At 40.7% G+C, this 20,526-nt stretch overlaps 4 protein-coding genes across 8 annotated transcripts in view; 3 read left to right on the top strand and 1 right to left on the bottom strand.

Moving 5' to 3' along the window:
• The first annotated feature begins 479 nt into the window (after window positions 1-479).
• Window positions 480-5,893, top strand: LOC308093823 (dehydrogenase/reductase SDR family member 1-like). The gene is made up of 9 exons (XM_080440191.1): window positions 480-619; window positions 1,584-1,740; window positions 2,004-2,147; window positions 2,858-2,937; window positions 3,817-3,949; window positions 4,098-4,223; window positions 4,302-4,371; window positions 4,600-4,680; window positions 4,779-5,893. The coding sequence occupies exons 2-9, from the start codon at window positions 1,597-1,599 to the stop codon at window positions 4,913-4,915; spliced, it is 915 nt and encodes a 304-aa protein (XP_080296317.1). The 5' UTR covers window positions 480-619; window positions 1,584-1,596; the 3' UTR covers window positions 4,916-5,893.
• LOC308093824 (dehydrogenase/reductase SDR family member 1-like) lies at window positions 485-12,457 on the top strand. 3 transcript variants are annotated; one of them, XM_080440194.1, is made up of 9 exons: window positions 485-596; window positions 7,554-7,709; window positions 7,979-8,122; window positions 9,107-9,186; window positions 11,129-11,261; window positions 11,395-11,517; window positions 11,594-11,663; window positions 11,892-11,972; window positions 12,077-12,457. In XM_080440194.1, the coding sequence occupies exons 2-9, from the start codon at window positions 7,566-7,568 to the stop codon at window positions 12,211-12,213; spliced, it is 912 nt and encodes a 303-aa protein (XP_080296320.1). In that variant the 5' UTR covers window positions 485-596; window positions 7,554-7,565; the 3' UTR covers window positions 12,214-12,457. The 3 variants fall into 3 exon arrangements, with proteins under 3 accessions (XP_080296320.1, XP_080296319.1, XP_080296318.1); XM_080440193.1 differs by lacking the exon at window positions 485-596 and adding an exon at window positions 6,237-6,886; XM_080440192.1 differs by lacking the exon at window positions 485-596 and adding an exon at window positions 6,237-6,909.
• Window positions 12,458-13,943: 1,486 nt separating this feature from the next.
• homeza (homeobox and leucine zipper encoding a) lies at window positions 13,944-19,442 on the top strand. 3 transcript variants are annotated; one of them, XM_080440148.1, is made up of 2 exons: window positions 13,944-14,129; window positions 16,187-19,442. In XM_080440148.1, the coding sequence occupies exons 1-2, from the start codon at window positions 14,123-14,125 to the stop codon at window positions 18,235-18,237; spliced, it is 2,058 nt and encodes a 685-aa protein (XP_080296274.1). In that variant the 5' UTR covers window positions 13,944-14,122; the 3' UTR covers window positions 18,238-19,442. The 3 variants fall into 3 exon arrangements, with proteins under 3 accessions (XP_080296274.1, XP_080296275.1, XP_080296276.1); XM_080440149.1 differs by having other exon boundaries at window positions 13,944-14,362; XM_080440150.1 differs by having other exon boundaries at window positions 13,944-14,366; window positions 16,192-19,442.
• Window positions 19,443-19,618: 176 nt separating this feature from the next.
• rnf212 (ring finger protein 212) overlaps window positions 19,619-20,526 on the bottom strand; it is a 4,291-nt gene continuing 3,383 nt past the window's right edge. Inside the window, exons 12-13 of the mRNA XM_080440206.1 lie at window positions 20,283-20,307; window positions 19,619-20,164 (exon numbers count right to left, since the gene is read on the bottom strand). Of these exons, the coding sequence (XP_080296332.1) occupies window positions 20,071-20,164; window positions 20,283-20,307 (119 nt within the window). The 3' untranslated portion in view covers window positions 19,619-20,070. The remainder of the gene's footprint in view (window positions 20,165-20,282; window positions 20,308-20,526) is intronic.

Raw genomic sequence — 20,526 nt, 5'->3', positions numbered from 1 at the left:
GAAATATGATGGAAAATAACACATGATTCTCTCTATTGTTTATTTTGTAGTTTAGGTTTGATGACTCCAAATGAACTAACTGAAGTATACTTATGTGGCCAGATGCTTCCTATATGATTCATCATCATATCCATTTGGGCTTGGAGGGCTATCAATTGAAGGCACATGTATTTCCCTTAGTCTGTCTGGTAATATTATCAGAAAAATCATGAATCATTTTGCAAACATTGTCTAATGGCACCTTTCACAAAGGTTGAAATACAACTCCCCTAGCCTAAGGGAACCTAGCGCCATCTTGTGTACAATAAACAACCAAATACATATTATGTGAATTCTCAATTCGATGTTGCGTCACATCGGTGTATTACGGTATATTATGCCTAGTCTGGTAGCGTAGGCTCCGTCGCACGGGCTTGACGGCGCTGTTAACGGCATAATACGGTAGAGACGGGGAGGGTATGCAGTTTGCTCCTAGCCTGGTGACGCGAGGTTACTTTGGTCCTGATCTTCATAACACTGACCCAGCCAGGCTGTTGTAGGCTATCGCACAGATTCATAGGAGGAGTTCTGTTGGAGTTGCTTGCGTCAAGGGACCTGTAAAGAGAAATACCGTTTCGATGTAAATAATTTCCACCTCTGTGTGCTTTTCTAACGGAATGCAGTTATTCGACAGGTTTGAGTTGAAATGTAGAATTTTCTGAGTCTGTTATGTTGACTATCTCGTGTCGCAGGCTACTTTGCCCTGAAGATGATTTTACAAACACTGCTGCTTAGTTGTGTATCATGTGTATGTTGTATACTTTTATGTGTAATGTATTGTATGTTAAACTGAAATTCAACATACGGGAATCCAAGCTAATAATGTGAAATTAGTTTTTTTCTCCCATAATGTGACCATGGTCCATCCGTAGATTATCCAGGCGGCCTATCATATAATCCATGGAATCCTGTGTGTAAAAACAGTTACTTCACACAACAGTTACATAATAATCAGTATGGGCCTAAGGTTACTAAATCTAAGTTGACTATTAAGCAACAGGTGGCGCCAGTGCGCCATTTAACCATTACCTGTAGCATTTAACCAGTACGATTTTGAGGTATTTTTTTTTACTTTAGTGGAGTATTTCCAAATTTCAGTACATTTACTTCTACTCCTCTACATCTCAGAGACAAATATTGTACTTTTACTCCACTACAATTATTTGAAAACTTTAGTTACTAGTTATTTTACAGATATAAATTACTATATTGTAAAACATGCATTAACCACTTTAGATCTATTTTGTAAATAGGCTATTTTAAAATAGCCGATCTATAAGGTCACAACACGTCGCATCATGACACGTTGTGAGCTTGTAGATCTGCTATTTTCAAACATTTTAGTACTTTTACTTCTGGTACTGTAAGTATATTTTGATGACAATACTTTTGTACTTTTACTCAAGTAACATTTTGAACACAGACCTTTTACTTGTAACAGAGTATTTCTACACCGTGGTATTGCTACTTTTACTGAGTACTCCTTCAACCATTGATCTTAACTATCTTTAATTGAAAAATGTGCTCTTTAACTTTGTCCTCAGTACCAGGTAAAAAATGTCCCTCTCAGGCTGGGTGTGTTTGGTGACAGGGGCCTCCCGGGGCATTGGCAGGGGAATAGCTCTACAATTGTCAGAAGCCGGGGCCACTGTCTACATCACTGGCCGCCAGGAGAAGACTCTCAAACAAACTGCAGCAGAGGTGAGCTTTGGGGGACCTTGATGTTTCAGCATTAATTTAGACCCACACATTAAGCTGCTTCTTTTGACATTCAAAAGATTTTAAGACCAGTATTTTTAATTTTTGGATAATCAACTGTAGAGGCTTTCACAAATTTTGAAACTTTACTTTAACTGATGGTGGATTTATTCAGTTTCTGGCAGTCTTCTGATGAACACATTGATTTCTGACCTGCTAGGCACCGTCATCCCCAAGTAATTATTTTTGCAATGTGTAAACATCAGGTTAAGGAACGGGGTGGGAACTGTGTTCCGGTGATCTGTGATTCTTCAAAGGATGAAGACATTGAGGGACTGTTTGAACAGATCAAACAGGAACAAAACGGGAGACTGGACATCCTTGTTAACAATGCCTATGCTGGGGTGCAGGTCAGTGCCATAACTGCATTGATATGTGTAGCCTAATAACCATTACTTAAAGGCAGACTCCACCCATCTTCATATAGTTGGTGGTGCTCACTAATGCTTATCATAATATGGTACCATTTTTGTCTCCTCTGTCTGTGTCTCAGAGGTGGGCTGTGGACAGTTCAGAAACCTGTCTACTAGTGACACCATCATGGGGAATCCAAGCTAATAGAAACTGCAGGCTTTCTTTTCCTGGAAAGTTAGCATGCTATAATTGAAGCCATTGTTCTCGTGGTAATAAAAAATGTAATAAAAAAATGTAAGTCTTGTTTGAATTTAGAAAACGCCAAATGATGATGTCACTGGTAGGTGGGTTTCTGAACTGTCCACAGCCCTCCTCTGAGATACAGACTGAATAGAAAGTTCTTTCCCCACATTATCATGAGACCAATTATATGAGGATAGGTTGAAAATGTGTTAAAGTCGTCCTTTAACACCGATATGCTATCTGTGCCATTTCTGTCTTCTGGGAAAATTGTTTCCAACGATCCTTCCCTCTCCGTATTCTGCACATCCTCTTCCATTGCTGCTAAAATGATTAAATATTGAATTAATTAATTAATAATAATAGCTGGTGTTCTTGTAAACCCCTCTTGAGTTTCTTGATCTTCACATTTTATGCCTTGAAATTAATCTAACCCTCAAAGCAAATGCTCATAATTACATTCCAGGCTATATTTGAAAATATGGGAAAGAAGTTTTGGGAGACTGACCCATCCATGTGGGATACCATAAACAACACAGGTCTCAGGTAAGCCTTATTTTGCTTAGTCATATCAATTGACTCATAGCCAGCTGACTGTTAGTCATTTCCTGTTCATCACTGTCCGTTTATGGTACTTTATTCAAATTGTTTTCAAGGAAAGGACAGTTTACTCAGGTGCTGTTTAATATTTCAAGACATACAGCAATGATAGGCAAGATATTGAAAAGAGATTGATATGCAGTTTAACCAGAGTAGCTACTTGTCAACATAAACAACAAGCAGCCATCATTATGCCCAGTGTGGAATATTAATTTAACACAAGGCACAACTCAAATTCTAGACATTTGTGTTTGCTTTTTCCTAGCCCTAGAATGACTGTGATATTGTATGTACAGAGACATTGAACACACCCATGCCCTCCCGGGGAGGCGAGTCATCGTGGCAGCATGCTAACTTGTAGTGCTGCCTGTGTACTCACCCATTAATTAATTGCTGTGACTGGGTCAGCTCTTGTCATATCGTTTCTTATCCATTTGAAAGTTCTGGCAGAAAAAAACACTTTTCCACAACCACTTTCTCTGTAGACGATGGGGCCTCATTGACTGCAACACTGAACTTCCTTCAATGAGCACACACATGGTATGAAGCGGTACAAGTTAGAATGCTACCGGGATGACTCCCCTCCCAGGGAGGGCATGGGTGTGTTCTATGGCTTTGTACATATCACAGCCAATTCTAGGGCTAGCTTTTTCCATCTGCCATTTTGGTAGGTAAAGTAAATTACCAGTGTTTTTTTAGTTTTGAAATCCACCAGCCACATGGGTCCAAAAGGAAGTGCAGTGGAAATGATGTAACGTTAGCATTTTTTCATGATTCCTCACCATTAGCAAGTAATAACTTATGTTGTGTTTCTTACACTGCCAGAGGCCACTACTTCTGCACTGTTTATGCCTCACGGTTAATGGTGGCACAGGGCCGAGGCTTGATTGTTGTCATCTCTTCCATGGGGGGGCTGCGGTATCTCTTCAATGTGCCATATGGTGTTGGTAAAGCTGCAGTAAGTTCTCTGGTCCTAGAAACCTGCATTCATGTAATCAAGCACTCTAGTTTGATTAAATATGCTCCACTTTATTGTTGTAATACTGCATACATATTGGTAGTATTATGTATATTTTTGTATTAATGAAAGTTGTGTTTTGATTTAGTGTGACAGGCTAGCAGCAGACACTGCCGTTGAGCTGAAAAAGAGAGGAGTGGCTTCGGTCAGCCTGTGGCCTGGGGCAGTGCAGACAGAATTTATTACTAATAACATTGACAGTGTGGATTCTAAGGTAGGTTTTTTACAAAATAAGTCTTAGCTATTTCATTTTCTCACTTTCTGTTAATATGCCGGCCTCCCTTTTCCCCAGTTCAAGGAAATGTTTGCCAATGGAGAATCCACAGAGCTGAGTGGGAAGTGCATTGTAGCACTGGCCAAAGGTATTGTACAAATTCTCTTCACAGTCATTTAGGCTGAGATTAAAGGATAATTTCATTAAAAGTAACTCCTGCAATAATTTGACCAAAGTAGTCACACTCGATGTCACACACAATGTGCATGCTCTACACTGTAATTTGCCTTCATAAATGTAATTACCTAACCCTAGCAATTTCCATTTGTAATCCAAGATGTCATTAATATGTGTGGTTTCTCTCTGTACTTGGAAGACAAAAATCTCCAGTCAATGACGGGGAAAGTTCTGATGACCTGTGACCTTGCAAGGCGCTATGGGATACAAGACATTGATGGTACCTAACCCTTATCTGTTTTGAGCTTTGTAAGATCTAAGCATCCTACTCTTGTGTCCACTCACTTTGTTCTGACATTTTGTAATTTTTTTTACCAGGTCGAGAAGTGGTTGATTATATCTCCTTGAAATTCCTCCTGACACAAGTTCCATATCTCTCTTGGCTGTCCTATGCTGTTCCCTCATTCGTGCGTCTGCCAAAGTTTGTTCTCACCCTTGCAGCTGGGCGATTTTAAACACTTAAGTGTGTGGGCGGCAGTGGCTCAAGGTTCCCAGTTCGATCCCGGGCTCCCCCAGAGTTAGTGTCGAAGTGTCCTTGAGCAAGACACTGAACCCCTAATTACTCCCGATGAGCAGGTTGGTGCCTTGCATGGTTTCCTCTGCCATCGGTGTGTGAATGGGTGAATGTATTTTTCCCCCCAAGTGGCAATATGCTAGATTCCTACTGACTCTAGTGTGTAACCAATTTTTTGTTAGATTTACAGTATACAGTATACATTCCCTCTTTGAAGTATTGTGTTCCTGTTGACTGATATGTAATCGATTGCAATTGATTAACCAGGACAAAGCTACATGTTAATTCTGTGACCTAGGTATGACGTTGGGATCTTATTTTTATTGCATATGAATTTATACTTACGTATGTGACTACAAGATGAATATGTGAAGGGATATTATTTATCATAGTTTGTATAATACGGTACGCTGTGAATGAAGTCACAGATGAAAATATGCATTTTGTTGAATTAATTCTAAACTGAAAATGTAGTGTTTGAGTTTGTGTGCATTTCTACAATTTTGAAAAAACAATAGTTTTGTTTAATGTGTATTCAACTGTGAATATTGATATTAAAAAAATAATAGTTTGATTGTTCAGTGTGGACTGAGTCGCAAAAGGATCACATTAAGAAAAGTAAAGTAAAATATCTCTAAATTGACCAAAAGGAATGATGCCATCATGTGGAAGAAGGAATTCTACGAAGCGTTATTCTTTGACACATCTTATGTGCTTACTTTAACATCAAGCCATAACGGTTATTTTGAATTAAAGTGTAAATATTGATACAGGCATGATACACCTAAGGCTATTTAAATCTGACAATTGATTGGGAAATAGGTTTGGTAGGCCTGCTGTCTGAAAGTGTTCTGAGAGGAAATCTTAATCCTCTGAGCTATTCCTAAAACGAGTATCTGCAAGTTACCTCTGACCATGATAAATAAACTTTGGGTCATAAACCTCACACTTGATCCTTGAAATGACATCTAGATAGATATAATTTTGATCATTATAATTTCACACAGGCATGCAACAAACAAAATCTACAGTGCTGTATTAATAGTGCCCTCTGCTCCTAATAGGCTGGGTAAATGCAGAGGACACATTTCACATATGAGCAAATGTAGAGTGACAAAAATAGCCCTGAACCTCACCAGTGATATGAGGGCAGTTTGATTTCTATTTCCCAATATATTCACTTAATATGGTGAGTGCAGTGATCCTTAGAGCAAGAAACAAAACTAGAAATATGATGGAAAATAACACATGATTCTCCCTATTGTTTATTTTGTAGTTTAGGTTTGATGACTCCAAATGAACTAACTCAAGCATACTTTATGTGGTCTGATGCTTCCTACATATATGATTCATCATCATATCCATTTGGGCTTGGAGGGCTGTCAATTGAAGGCACATGTATTTCCCTTAGTCTGTCCGGGAATATTATCAGAAAAATCATGAATAGTTTCGCAGACATTTCTTCACAAATGTGTTTGTAAAGATGTCTAATGACACCTTTCACAAAGGTTGAAATACAACTCCCCTAGCCTAGGGGAACCTAATGCCATCTTGTGTACAATAAACAACCAAATACACATAATGTGAATTCTCAATTCGATGTTGCTTCACATCGGTGTATTACGGTATACAGTATTTTGCCTAGTCTAGCCGCGTATGCTCTGTCGTACGGGCATGACGGCGCTGTTTACGGCATAATACGGTAGAGACGGGGAGGACATGCAGTTTACTCCTAGCCTGGTGACGCGAGGTTACTTTGCTCCTGATAACACTCATAACTCATTACTCATAGCACTCATAACACTGACCCAGAGCCTTGTGCACTGACCTGACCCAGCCAGGCTGTATATATTAGGCTTTCACACAGATTCATCGGAGGAGTTCTGTTGGAGTTGCTTGCGTCAAGGGACCTGTAAAGAGAAATACCGTTTCGATGTAAATAATTTCCACCTCTGTGTGCTTTTCTAACGGAATGCAGTTATTCGACAGGTTTGAGTTGAACTCGGTCGAGCAAAATGTAGTCTTTTATGAGTCTGTTATCTCGTGTCGTACTTTGCCCTGAAGATGATTTTACAATTAACACTGCTGCTTAGTTGTTTATCATGTGTATATTGTATACTTTTATGTGTAATTTATTGTATGTTAAACTGAAATTCAACATACGGGAATCCAGGCCAAGTTTTTTTCTCCCATAATGTGACCATGGTCCATCCGTAGATTATCCAGGCAGCCTGTCATATAATCCATGGAATCCTGTGTGTAAAAACAGTTACTTCACACAACAGTTACATAATAATCAGTATGGGCCTAAGGTTACTATATCTAAATTGACTATTAAGCAATAGGTGGTGCCAGTGCGCCATTTAACCATTACCTGTATCATTTAACTAATACAAGTGGCAGTGGTGTAAAGTAACTAAGTACTGTACTTAAGTACAATTTTGAGTTATTTTTACTTTTCTGGAGTATTTTCAATTTTCAGTGCTTTTACTTTTACTCCACTACATCTCAGAGACAAATATTGTACTTTTACTCCACTACAATTATTTGAAAAATGTGCTCTTTAACTTTGTCCTCAGTACCAGGTAAAAATGTCCCTCTCAGGCTGGGTGTGTTTGGTGACAGGGGCCTCCCGGGGCATTGGCAGGGGAATAGCTCTACAATTGTCAGAAGCCGGGGCCACTGTCTACATCACTGGCCGCCAGGAGAAGACTCTCAAACAAACTGCAGCAGAGGTGAGCTTTGGGGGACCTTGATGTTTCAGCATCAGCATTAATTTAGACCCACACATCAAGCTGCTTCTTTTGACATTCAAAAGATTTTAAGACCAGTATTTAAATTTTTTGGATAATCAACTGTAGAGGCTTTTACAAATTCTGAAACTTTACTTTAACTGATGGTGGATTTATTACGTTTCTGGCAGTCTTCTGATGAACACATTGATTTCTGACCTGCTAGGTGCCATCATCCCCAAGTAATTCTTTTTGCAATGTGTAAACATCAGGTTAAGGAACGGGGTGGGAACTGTGTTCCGGTGATCTGTGATTCTTCAAAGGATGAAGACATTGAGGGACTGTTTGAACAGATCAAACAGGAACAAAACGGGAGACTAGACATCCTTGTTAACAATGCCTATGCTGGGGTGCAGGTCAGTGCCATGACTGCATTGATATGTGTAGCCTAATAACCATTACTTAAAGGCAGACTCCACCCATCTTCATATACTGTAGTTGGTGGTCCTCACTAATGCTTATCATAATATGGTACCATTTTTGTCTCCTCTGTCTGTGTCTCAGAGGTGGGCTGTGGACAGTTCAGAAACCTGCCTAGTGACACCATCATAGGGAATCCAAGTTAATAGAAACTGCAGGCTTTCTATTCCTGGAAAGTTAGCATGCTATAATTGAAGCCATTGTTCTCATGGTAATAAATAATGTAATAAAAAAATGTAAATCTTGTTTTAATTTTAAAAAAACGGCAAATGATGATGTCACTGGTAGGTGGGTTTCTGAACTGTCCACAGCCCTCCTCTGAGATACAGGCAGAGTAGAAAAAAATGGTACCATATTATCATGAGACCAATTATATTAAGATAAATGAAGACAGATGAAAATGTGTTAAAGTCGTCCTCATTCACTGCCACTGACGTAAAAAACGTAATTTTTCCCGTTTACCAATCCTGCCACTGACGTAAAAAACATTTTTTTTGATTTATCGAAGATCTAGACTCCCATACACTTCCTTGTTAACTTAAAACTTAAAAAGTCTGTATCTCGGCTCCTGAGTACTTTTTTTTTTTCGATGAAAAATCTCTGGCAGTGGGCAAACACGGCAAGCAATAATTGTGGCAGTGAATGAGTTAACACTGATATGCTATCTGTGCCATTTCTGTCCTCTGGGGAAATCGTTTCCAACGATCCTTCCCCCTCTGTATTCTGCACATCCTCTTCCATTGCTGCTATTACTGCTAAAATTATTAAATATTGAATTAATTAATTAATTAATTAATCATATTTAATAATAATATCTATGTTCTTGTAAACCCCTCTTGATTCTTGTGTTTCTTGATCTTCACATTTTATGCCTGTGAAATTAATCTAACCCTGAGCAAATGCTCATAATTACCTTCCAGGTTATATCTGACAATATGGGAAAGAAGTTTTGGGAGATTGACCCATCCATGTGGGATACCATAAACAACACAGGTCTCAGGTAAGCCTTATTTTGCTTAGTCATATCAATTGACTCATAGCCAGCTGACTGTTAGTCATTTCCTGTTCATCACTGTCTGTTTATGGTACTTTATTCAAATTGTTTTCAAGGAAAGGACAGTTCACTCAGGTGCTGTTTAATATTTCAAGACGTACAGCAATGATAGGCAAGATATTGAAAAGAGATTGTTATGCAGTTTAGCCGGAGTAGCTACTTGTCAACATACTCAACAAGCCATCATTATGCCCAGTGTGGAATATTAATTTAACACAAGGCACAACTCAAATTCTAGACATTTGTGTTTTCTTTTTCCTAGCCCTAGAATGACTGTGATATTGTATGTACAGAGACAGAGACATCGACTATGCATGCACTTCATGGTATCACAACACCACCAAGGCCTTAAAAACAAGGCTCCAAACATCCCAAAACAAACTAGTAAGGCTACTTCTTGGCCTCAATCACAAAACCCATCTAACCCCTGCTCATTTTGCTAGGATTGGATGGCTTAGGGTTGAGGACAGAGTACAGCAACTTACAATGGGCCTGGTCTTCAAGATACACCACAACATTGGTATCCCCCTGTATTTGTCAAAATACTTCCAAAGCGTTAATGAAGTCCACGATCATAACACCAGAGGCAGCTCCACGAATCATGTTCAACCCAGATTTGGCTCAACAAAGGGAATGAACTCGTTCTCATGCTATTCAACAAAAATGTGGAATGCCCTACCAAAAGGAGTAAAGGAGTGTAAAACCCTACTCACTTTCAAAACTGCCCTAAAGATACACCTTCAGGAGGCTGCAATTCAAAAATGGCCCCTGTCTAAGTCTTAACCTACCCCCCCCCCCCCCCCCAACCCCCTCCCCGTTTTTGGGGCAGTGTAGCCGCCCCTATAAGTGGGGTTGGGACACCTCATTAGCTGTACTGTGATTGGCTCATTAGTACACCCCTAGCTGTACTGTGATTGGCTGACTCTATTGGCTGACTCTATTCAGCACTGTGATTGGCTTGCGAGACACATGATGACATTAATAACCTATAAATAGGATTATGCACTTCAAAAAATCTTTTTTTTTTAAGTGAGCTTCCATCACTATGATGACCACTGTGATGACCACACCGCCCACTTCACACTGGGTGTGATTTTTTTTCTTCTCTTGTACATATTTTTCACTCTTCATACCAGTAACCTGTAAGCTGATTGTATGACGTTCTGTATAGTAGTGTGTATATCTGTCTGTCTCTTATATGTCATCATGATTTGTGTGCATGGGGATCTCATCTTAAACAAGCTCAGTGCTTAATGAGTCTTCCAGTTTAGTAGACCTTGTATTGTAAATTTGTACTTCCATGTACTGTTGTTCTCATGTCTTACTAAGTAAAGTACATCAATCAATCAATTGAACACACCCATGCCCTCCCGGGGAGGCGAGTCATCGTGGCAGCATGTAGTGCTAACTTGTAGTGCTGCCTGTGTACTCACCCATTAATTAATTGCTGTGACTGGGGTCAGCTCTTGTCATATCGTTTCTTATCCATTTGAAAGTTCTGGCAGAAAAAACACTTTTCCACAACCACTTTCTCTGTACACGATGGGGCCTCATTGACTGCAACACTGAACTTCCTTCAATGAGCACACACATGGTATGAAGCGGTACAAGTTAGAATGCTACCGGGATGACTCCAACCCCAGGGAGGGCATGGGTGTGTTCTATGGCTTGCCTTTGTACATATCATAGCCAATTCTAGGGCTAGCTTTTTCCATCTGCCATGGTAAAGTAAATTGTCTTAAAAATAATCAGTGTTTTTTGAGTTTTGAAATCCACCAGCCACAAGGGTCCAAATGGAAGTGCAGTGGAAATTAGGTAACGGCAGCATTTTTCTTGACTCATCACCACTAGTAAGTAATAACTTATGTTGTGTTTCTTACACTGCTAGAGGCCACTACTTCTGCACTGTTTATGCCTCACGGTTAATGGTGGCACAGGGCCGAGGCTTGATTGTTGTCATCTCTTCCATGGGGGGGCTGCGGTATCTCTTCAATGTGCCATATGGTGTTGGTAAAGCTGCAGTAAGTTCTCTGGTCGTAGAAACCTGCATTCATGTAATCAAGCACTCTAGTTTGATTAAATATGCTCCACTTTATTGTTGTAAGACTGCATACATATTGGTTTTGTATTAATGAAAGTTATGTTTTGATTTAGTGTGACAGGCTAGCAGCAGACACTGCCGTTGAACTGAAAAAGAGAGGAGTGGCTTCGGTCAGCCTGTGGCCTGGGCCAGTGCAGACAGAATTTGTTATGAATAACACGAGTGTGGATCCTAAGGTACTGTAGACTGTTTTTATACTTAGCTATTTCATTTTCTCACTTTCTGTTAATATGCCGGCCTCCCTTTCCCCAGTTCAAGGAAATGTTTGCCAGTGGAGAATCCACAGAGCTGAGTGGGAAGTGCATTGTAGCACTGGCCAAAGGTAGGATTATTGTACAAATTCTCTTCACAGTCACTAAGTAACTCCTGCAATCATTTGACCAGAGGAGTCACACTCGATGTCACACAATGTGCATACTGTAATTTGCCTTCATAAATGTAATTACCTAACCCTTTAATTCACCATCTGCTGTTTGACTCTTATATTAGCAATTTCCATTTGTAATCCAAGACGTCATTAATATGTGTGGTAACTTTCTGTACCTGGAAGACAAAAATCTCCAGTCAATCACAGGGAAAGTTCTGATGACCTGTGACCTTGCAAGGCGCTATGGGATACAAGACATTGATGGTACCTAACCTTAATCTGTTTTTAGCTTTGTAAGATCTAAGCATCTTACTCTTGTGTCCACTCACTTTGTTCTGACATTTTGTTATTTTTTTCCCCATTACCAGGTCGAGAAGTGGTTGATTATATCTCCTTGAAATTCCTCCTGACAAAAGTTCCATATCTCTCTTGGCTGTCCTATGCTGTTCCCCCATTCGTGCGTCTGCCAAAGTTTGTTCTCAACCTTGCAGCTGGACGATTTTAAACACTTAAGTGTTTTCCCCAAGTGGCAATATGCTAGATTTCTACTGACTATAATGTGTAACCAATTTGTTGTCACATTTACATTATACAGTCTACATTCCCTTTTTGAAGTATTGTGTTCCTGTTGACTGATATGTAATCGATTGTAATTGAACCAGGACAAAGCTACATGTTAATTCTGTGACATAGGTATGACGTTGGGATCTTCTTTTAATTGCATATGAATTTATACTTACGTATGTGACTACAAGATGAATATGTGAAGGGATATTATTTATCTTAGTTTGTATAATACGGTACGCTGTGAATAAAGTCACAGGTGACAAAGTTAGTTATTTTGAACAATAGTTTTGTTTAATGTGGATTCAACTGTGAATATTAATGTTGTAAATATAATAGTTAGATTTTTCAGTGTGGACTGAGTCACAAAAGGATCACATTAAGAAAAGTTAAGTAAAATATCTCTAAATTGACCAAAAGGAATGGTGCAATCATGTGAAGAATGAATTCTACGAAGCTTTATTCTTTAACACATCTTATGTGCTTACTGTAACATAAGCCATACAGGTTATTTCTAATTAAACTGTAAATATTGATACAGGCATGATACACCTAAGGCTATTTAAATCTGTCAATTGATTGGGAAAATAGGTTTGGTAGGCCTGCTGTCTGAAAGCGTTCTGAGAGGAAAACTTAATCCTCTGAGCTATTTGGGTATTTTTCTTCTTAAAATGAGTATCTGCAAGTCACCTCTGATCATAATAAATAAACTTTGGACAATAGGCTACTACAAATGTCTATGGATGAAAGCTTCATGCAGGCGTCTAATGCTTAATATATAAGCACAAATGAGATCTGCAAGCTTGTAGATCTGCAATTTAGGTTCTCGACACCGTCATACGATGAAGTGGCAAGGCTTTCCTCCTAACCCCGCGTCACCAGGATTTCCGCAGTACCTGTGGAAAGCCTTGGTTTCGATTTACTATTCAGTACTCAGATCCGGTCTACCGCCTACTTCATCCGGCAATTTGCACGCCCACATAACATACACACGCAGGCTATTTCCGTATCTGCTCTAGACCGGATCTGCAACCTGCAATCTGATCACAGTCTTGCTAGACTCCTCCAATCGCTGGCCGGGGTTTGTTTGGGATGGCACCAGTGTTGCCAGGTTTTGCAAGAGAAACAAGCAAACCAGTCTATGAAAACAAGCCCAAAAGATGCGACCAGGGCCAGGCTACACGAGCCCAAGGCAGCGGGCCAGCGGCTATTTCAAAATAGCCGATCTTCAAGCGAGCTTGTAGATCTATTATTTTTATAAAATAGAAGAAAATGTAAAAAATAAATGATTTTTTGAATATTTTAAATCACCACAACACACATTTTGTATGTGGGTCCCTGGCATAACATATTTTCAGATGGGGGGGGGGTCTGCCACAGAGTTATAATATGGGTCTGCAGACAAATACATGGGTCCTGGACATGAAAATGTTTGAGAACCACAGGTTTAGGAAACAAGGCCAAAATAAGCAAGTCTACACTTTAGAAACAAGCCCCAAAACCGCAACCCGCGCCAACTACCAATATTTACAAGCAACTTTACAGAAAAACAAGCCCAAAGTTGCTCATAATAAGCGGACATGGCAACTAGATGGCACCGCACGGACAGGGCCTTCCCAGAGTTCCTGGTCCTCCTCAGCTCCGCCTAGCCTCGTCTGGCCGGACGGACAGTGTAGCGGGGAACACAACACTTCTCAGTTTCAGAACAAAAGCAACAACGGGCGGACCGACCGACCGACCGAGGAAAGGGCGAAGTAACGGCCGGGGGATTCAAGTTCAGAACCCGAATCCAATGGATTGAACGTTACTGAGTTTCCACCGTAAAAGGATCCACGTCGCGTCTCAACTCAATGAAAGGTGACAAAGTTAGTTGACTAGCCGCATCTTTGTGTCGTAAACAGAATTCCCGTCGAGGGCTTGATAAACAAGACGAGGGGTCAAGCTGCAGACCAGACGGGTTATTGTTTAAACTCCCCCCCGGCCACACAGGAGGATTTGGTGGTCTTTGAAAAAGTCGGGATCGCCCGTTTTTGGTCCTCAGACACGGATCTGGTGAACAAAAGCCGTTTTGGTGTTTTTTTTTTTGTATGGTAAGTTTATTTTTGTGTTTCACTCAAGCGTGTCCGACGGAGTGCGCCTGTGCAGTCCGAGCGTTTTAGTTTAGTACGCCACAAAGGAGCTAGCCTTAAGCCCAGTGGACTGCAGTGTTGCCATGTCCGCTTATAAAAGCGACTTTGGGCTTTGTTTTTCTGTAAAGTTGTAAATATTGGTAGTTGCGGGTCTTTTTTTGGGCTTGTTTCTAAAGTGCCGATGCTTATTTGGGCTTTTAAACTAATGCTGTTTAAACCAGTGGTTCTCAAACATTTTTCATGTCAAGGACCCTCAAATGAATTATGTATTGGTCCACAGACACCCCCCTCCCTCTGAAAATATTTAATGCCAGGGGACTCCCATACCACATTTGTGTTGTTAGAATGTTTGAATAGAATGTTTCTCCATGAGCACTTTAAACATATGCATCGGCTATTTTCAAATAGCCGATCTACAAGCTCACAACGCGTTGGCTCGCGACGTGTTGTGAGCTTGTAGATCGGCTATTTGAAAATAGCCGATGTATATGTTTGAAGTGCTCATGTGGCCCATAGTCGCTTCTTTTGGGCTTGTTTTCCTAGACCTGGTTCCTCATTTCGCTCACAACATATGGCAACACTGGTGTCGTCCATGGGCTCAGTCTGTTCACATTGAAGTTCTAGGGAAATTTGTTGAATCCATTATGGACTTGGACAATGTCCAACGGTAAAAGATGTTCAAGTGTGATATCGGATTGTGGCCGATCTAATCAGAACTTGTTTTCTGATGTTGGCCCAATCTCCCACTGGCATTACTTGCGTGGCACAAATGACCTAATCGGCTGCCGTGGCGTGATCTGTTTACTGCGTGAACCCCGTGTTCAACATTTTGTCATAAAGCACAAATAATACATCCCCTAATAATAGAGACACAATTATTATGTAAGTCATTGGTCGACTCGTAATGACCCAACGCCAGATTATTGTATTGAGCTACTGTATTGGGCACTATCTCCCACAAAAACACAGACAAGGAGTTTGTCCATGCTAAATGTACTAATGCTCAGACAGATATTAATGGCCACATCAGTGTTGCCTATACATATGCACCTGTTGCATAACATTTTTTAATTTATAGGTTTCATTTCATCCACCAGTAGGCTACTTAAACCACAAACACATCACAGTAAGACTAGCTTTGTCAGTTTCATTTCTATAAGTGTTCTTTCTTTCTTTTTTTCTTTTTAGGAACACATCATTTTGTTGAAGTACATTCTGAGTGTGACTACTCCTTGCCTGCTAATTATGGCTAATTTACCCTCATTGCCTTATCACATAGGTGTTTCCCTTGTATTACTATTATTGGTTCTTGAGGAGGCCACACTTGAGTCTTTCAGGTCTGAGAACTTGAAGGGGAACAAAGCCAGCACACTGGAAAGGGGTGAGAAAGTAGGCTGTGATGGATTTCTTATGGCCCCCGTTCCCCAAGCTGCCACCCCACCCTACCCCAGCCCTCGACACCACTCCCCCACTCTCACAAAACAAAAGTCAGTCACCACACTCTGGTTCCAGGGGGGGAGGGGTGCCTCAATCTGGGCAGAGAGTATACGACCAGTTTCGTTGAGAGATTCAGAGGGGTGCAAAGTAGGGGGAGGGGGAAACAGCTGTCGAATAATTGACTTTGAGAATAGAAAGTTCTCAAACACCCTGTATATTTCTGATTGTGCTCCTTTCAGTGTTAGTTCTTACGTTCCCTTTGAGCGTGTGTGTTTTTAGTTCAGAAGAATCGCATAATGTGACATGCAAAACAAAACTGACGTCCGATGTTTTTGTGTCTTTCTCTAGGTCAGAAGGGAGCGACTTTGATGTCCCAGATGGCAGCATACAGTGAACGTAACGGTAGAACGGGACTGGGTGTGGACATGAAGGAACCCTTTGAAGGGGAAGTGACGAAGACAGAAGGTGAAGGAAAGCATGCGGTTCCATGCTCCTCGAAGGATTTGCACCAACCTGTCAGCGCAGCTAATGGTAGCACAAGCGGTGTGGCAAGTTTCAGCACCAACCCCAACTCTGTTGTGTGCCTGCCTCTAGTGTCTGAGGGACTGAAATTGGTGTGGACACACTCAGATCAAACTCGTGAACTTGACTCAATCCCAGAGCTGGTCCAAGCCTTCAATTTGTTTCCTTATCCCACAACCCGCGAGGTTAATGCGTTGGCCCGAGTGTGTGCCTTGACACTGGACAAAGTCAAGGTGTGGTTTATGGTGCAAAGAATTAAATATGGCATCAGCTGGGCTTCTGAGGAGATAGAGGAGACTCGACGAAAGTTGGCAGTACCTGAGATCTCTGGTGATTATGCTGACACAAAGGAAGATGTTAAGATGACGGCCAAGAGGAAATTCTGTGAGGAAATAACAGAGGATGAGGACACTCCTCAAATAGAAGGTGCTTTCTCCACTTTGGTCTCTGAAAAAGACAAAAAGACAAAATATGAGTCACCAGAAACCTACAAGCCAGCCAGATCAACGGTCCCGTGTTTCAGCTCTTCTCTTCCACCCCCCCAGGACTCGTACAACTACCGCCCACCAGCGGACACGCCCGCAACTACTGCGGCTGATGCGTCACTAGATCTCTCTGATTCGTCCGTACAACGACGACATGGGCGGTATAAAAAGTCCAAAGCTCAGCTCGCTGTGCTTCGCGGCAGCTTTGTGAGAGAGAACTGGCCTGCAGAGACAGAACTGAGACGTTTGCAGGAAGAGACTGGTCTGAGCCGCAACGACATCCGTAAATGGTTTAGTGACAGCCGTTACCAGCTTAGGATAGGCAGAGGAGTCCATGCTGCTGCCCAAGTCTATTCTCACCAGACTACAGTGGAAGGAAAAGAAGAACCTCAGCAAGTTCAGCCTCTTCCACTAATTTCTCAAAAGTCACGTCAACAGCGAAATGATAAAGAGGTGAAAGAGGGAGCCTTTAGCAATGACATAAACGCCTCACATTTCTTTCAGACATTCCTGTCAAACAGCCTGCAAGCATTTGGGGAAAGATCTGGGTTAGAAATGGCAGATAAGGGTTCCGGTAAAGAAGAGCATTGTAAAGATGGGGAGGAATGGGAAGAGAAACCCCTACAGTTAACTAAGACCAGCGTTAAGACAGAGGCAGAGGTTCCACAGCAGGTTCCACAGCAGCCATCATGTGTAACAAAATCCTCCCCGTCCTCCCTCTCTGGCACCCCACCGCCAACAGCCTCACCCCATAAACAGGTTTCAAATGGCATCGGCACATCAAAGAAGTCGTCCACACCGTCACGTCTCTCCGGGGCTCCTTCATCCACCTCCCCTGCCCTCACTCCTGGTGGACGACCAAGGAAGACCAAGGACCAATTGGATGTGCTAAAGCAACACTTCTTACGCTGCCAGTGGCCAAAGAGTGAAGACTACACGGAGCTTGTGAAGGTCACAGGCTTACCCCGTGCAGATATTATTCAGTGGTTTGGAGATACACGCTATGCCGTTAAGAATGGTCAGTTGCGCTGGGTGCAGGAGGGTGTCCGTGAACAATTCTTGGCTGAACTTGCTACTCTGCAAGGAAGCAATGGATTGTCTAATGGGAATAGCGGCAGCGGAACACCACGGGTTGGAGGTAGCCGCAAACGAAAATCTCAAGCAAATGGACCGGCTGTTCCAACAGATTCTCCTGATACCCAACCACTGGAAGCATATCTTCGTTTGACAGGGGTACTGCATGAAAAAGACCTCGACTCCCTATGCAAGAAGTCAAGAATGAGCTACCAGCAAGTGCGTGATTGGTTTTCTTCTCAGGAGAGTGAGGTAAAGCAGGAGAGTGAGGTAAAGGAGAGTGGAGTAAATGACCAAGAGTCTAATGTTACTGATTGAGGAAAAAGACACTGGAACCAAAGTTGCTGAGATGTTTGGAAGGTAGTGGGATGTTCACCATATTCCATCTCAAGGCAACAACTTTAGTTATTACTTAGCATTGCTTTAATTGGAACAGGTGTGTGACATCTAGTCTTCCCAGTACAAGCCCAAAAGTGGTGGCCTTTTTTTTTTGTTTTGTTTTCAGATGCTGCATTTCCTGCTCATCCTAATATATTTGGAGTTAGATTATGCTTTTGCTGTCATTGGAAGGGCTGTTGATAGGACAGTACTTTGTACACTGGTTTGTTATGTTTAGCTTTATTGTTTCTTCTTAGATGTATATTATTACTTATTCATTTTCATTTTTGTTTTTTGTAGCAGTATAATTTATATTGATAGTACTTTTGGTACTTAAGTGTAGCTCAGAATTTTGCAGACATTAAACTGCTCTGGAAAAATTGAGATCTGACTGATCACTGTGTATATTCATTCCTTTACAGCCAATTCCTTCTTCATAAAAAAAAAAGCACACTGGACATCCACTCTTTTAAGTTGGCATGTTGCGCCTGGGTTTAGAGACTGCTGCCTTGATGCTCATGTCATGTGATCGGTTTCTTTTGTAAAACAGTGTCATTGTTGATCCATTAAAATATAAGCCTTGTACCACACTGATTTTCAAAGGCATAGCATAAGCAGTTAGTAATTGATCTAACTCATAGTAATGCAGGCATATTCCTAGATCCTGTGCCTACTGTAAATACTTCAAATTTACATGCTGTTTGCACTGTCCTGCGCAGTTTGACAGCAAAGAAGTTGAGTAATAAAAATGCAAATTGAGTACTAACTTCAATGTCCATATAAGTGAAACAAGTTGCCAAACTTGGTTTTGGATTTGCACTCACATGCTTTCTGTATATCAGTATTTTAGTTGTGTCTCGAATTACAACTCTTTGTAGACGGGAGAGGCTGAAGGAGTGGTCATGGTAAATAAGTTGATATACTGTAGATGTAATAGTTAGTAAAGGAACCTGATCTAGTAAATTAGTTCCTTTCCTAGACAAAATAGAAGATGGTGTATTTGATGTAAACCAAGAAATGGCACGTTGGGTTTGATGAAATGATCCAAAGCAATATTACCATGTTATTTCTACTGACTGAAATTATTAATTACAAGCACAATTGTGTCAGATTCAGGTATGTCACTACATGTATTTAATAAAACTATTTCTTCATTTTTGTTGTGCATTCCTATTTTCTAAGAGTACTGTGTGTGTATGTGCGTGTATTGTTTAGTTGCATTTGCCTCAGTTATGGATCCCTCTAAAATAGTTTTTGTGAACTTAACATATGAAGAAACGATTCAAAGATATCATTCAAACTGAAAAAGGTTGGCACCTCCTTGCACTTTATAAAACAGACAATTTCCTAATAAATTGACATTCACAACTGAGATTATTTGAATCAGCTCGCTTTTAACTCAAACTTACAGAAGTATCAGTTGACCAAATAACTACATATTCCTCTACATATTAAATACTGAAAGAAATAAAGCAAATAACTGTTGAATTACTCTCCAGAAGCTCTTCACAAACTTGCAAAACATAGCTAAATGATTATCGTTATTCATCCCCTAGATGCAGTTGGATTGTATAGGAGTTAACAGCTTAATCAATTTATTGATTAATGAGCAAAAATATGCAAATTGCTCATCACATGTTGTACAGGACATCCTATGGTAAAGTTTTCCAGCCAAATACATGAATCATGAATATCAGCATCCCACAAAATAAGGATAATATGTGAACATAGTATAAGGCCACTGACTCCTGATGTGAGAAACTGGTTTGATAATCAATACAGGCCATTTCTAGGCCTAGGTGACTGGAGTGATACACTACTCAAGAAGTGTTGCTGGAAGATGTCAGATGTCCGATGATACTCTGACCTGAAAAGGAGGACATTTTATTTACTGGTAGAAGGGACTAGATGTATCCTTCCATGCATTGTTAGGAAATGTAATGAAGTGGTTCATAAAATGTTTGCTAACGCAATGGGTTTCTTACCTGGTTGGAGTTAATGTGGGTGTTCCTTAATTTGTAAAATAAAGAGATGACATATTTTTTATTCAAGCTACACATAATGCATATGTTGTTCACTTACAATTTGTACACGTTTTCAAAAGTAATTCAAGCACCTACATGGTGCATGCATAGTTGAGTTTTTCCAACACCTCACCGTTTCAGTACCCACATCTCTTACTATACTATACTTTAAGGAAATGTTTTGTGAAAACCGGTCACAACGATT

This window comes from Gymnoscopelus braueri (assembly GCF_963280865.1).
Source record: "Gymnoscopelus braueri genome assembly, chromosome: 10".
Lineage (NCBI taxonomy): Eukaryota > Metazoa > Chordata > Actinopteri > Myctophiformes > Myctophidae > Gymnoscopelus > Gymnoscopelus braueri.
The sequence above is the reverse complement of the archived record's forward strand: the minus strand, read 5'-3'. Positions and strand labels throughout refer to the sequence as shown.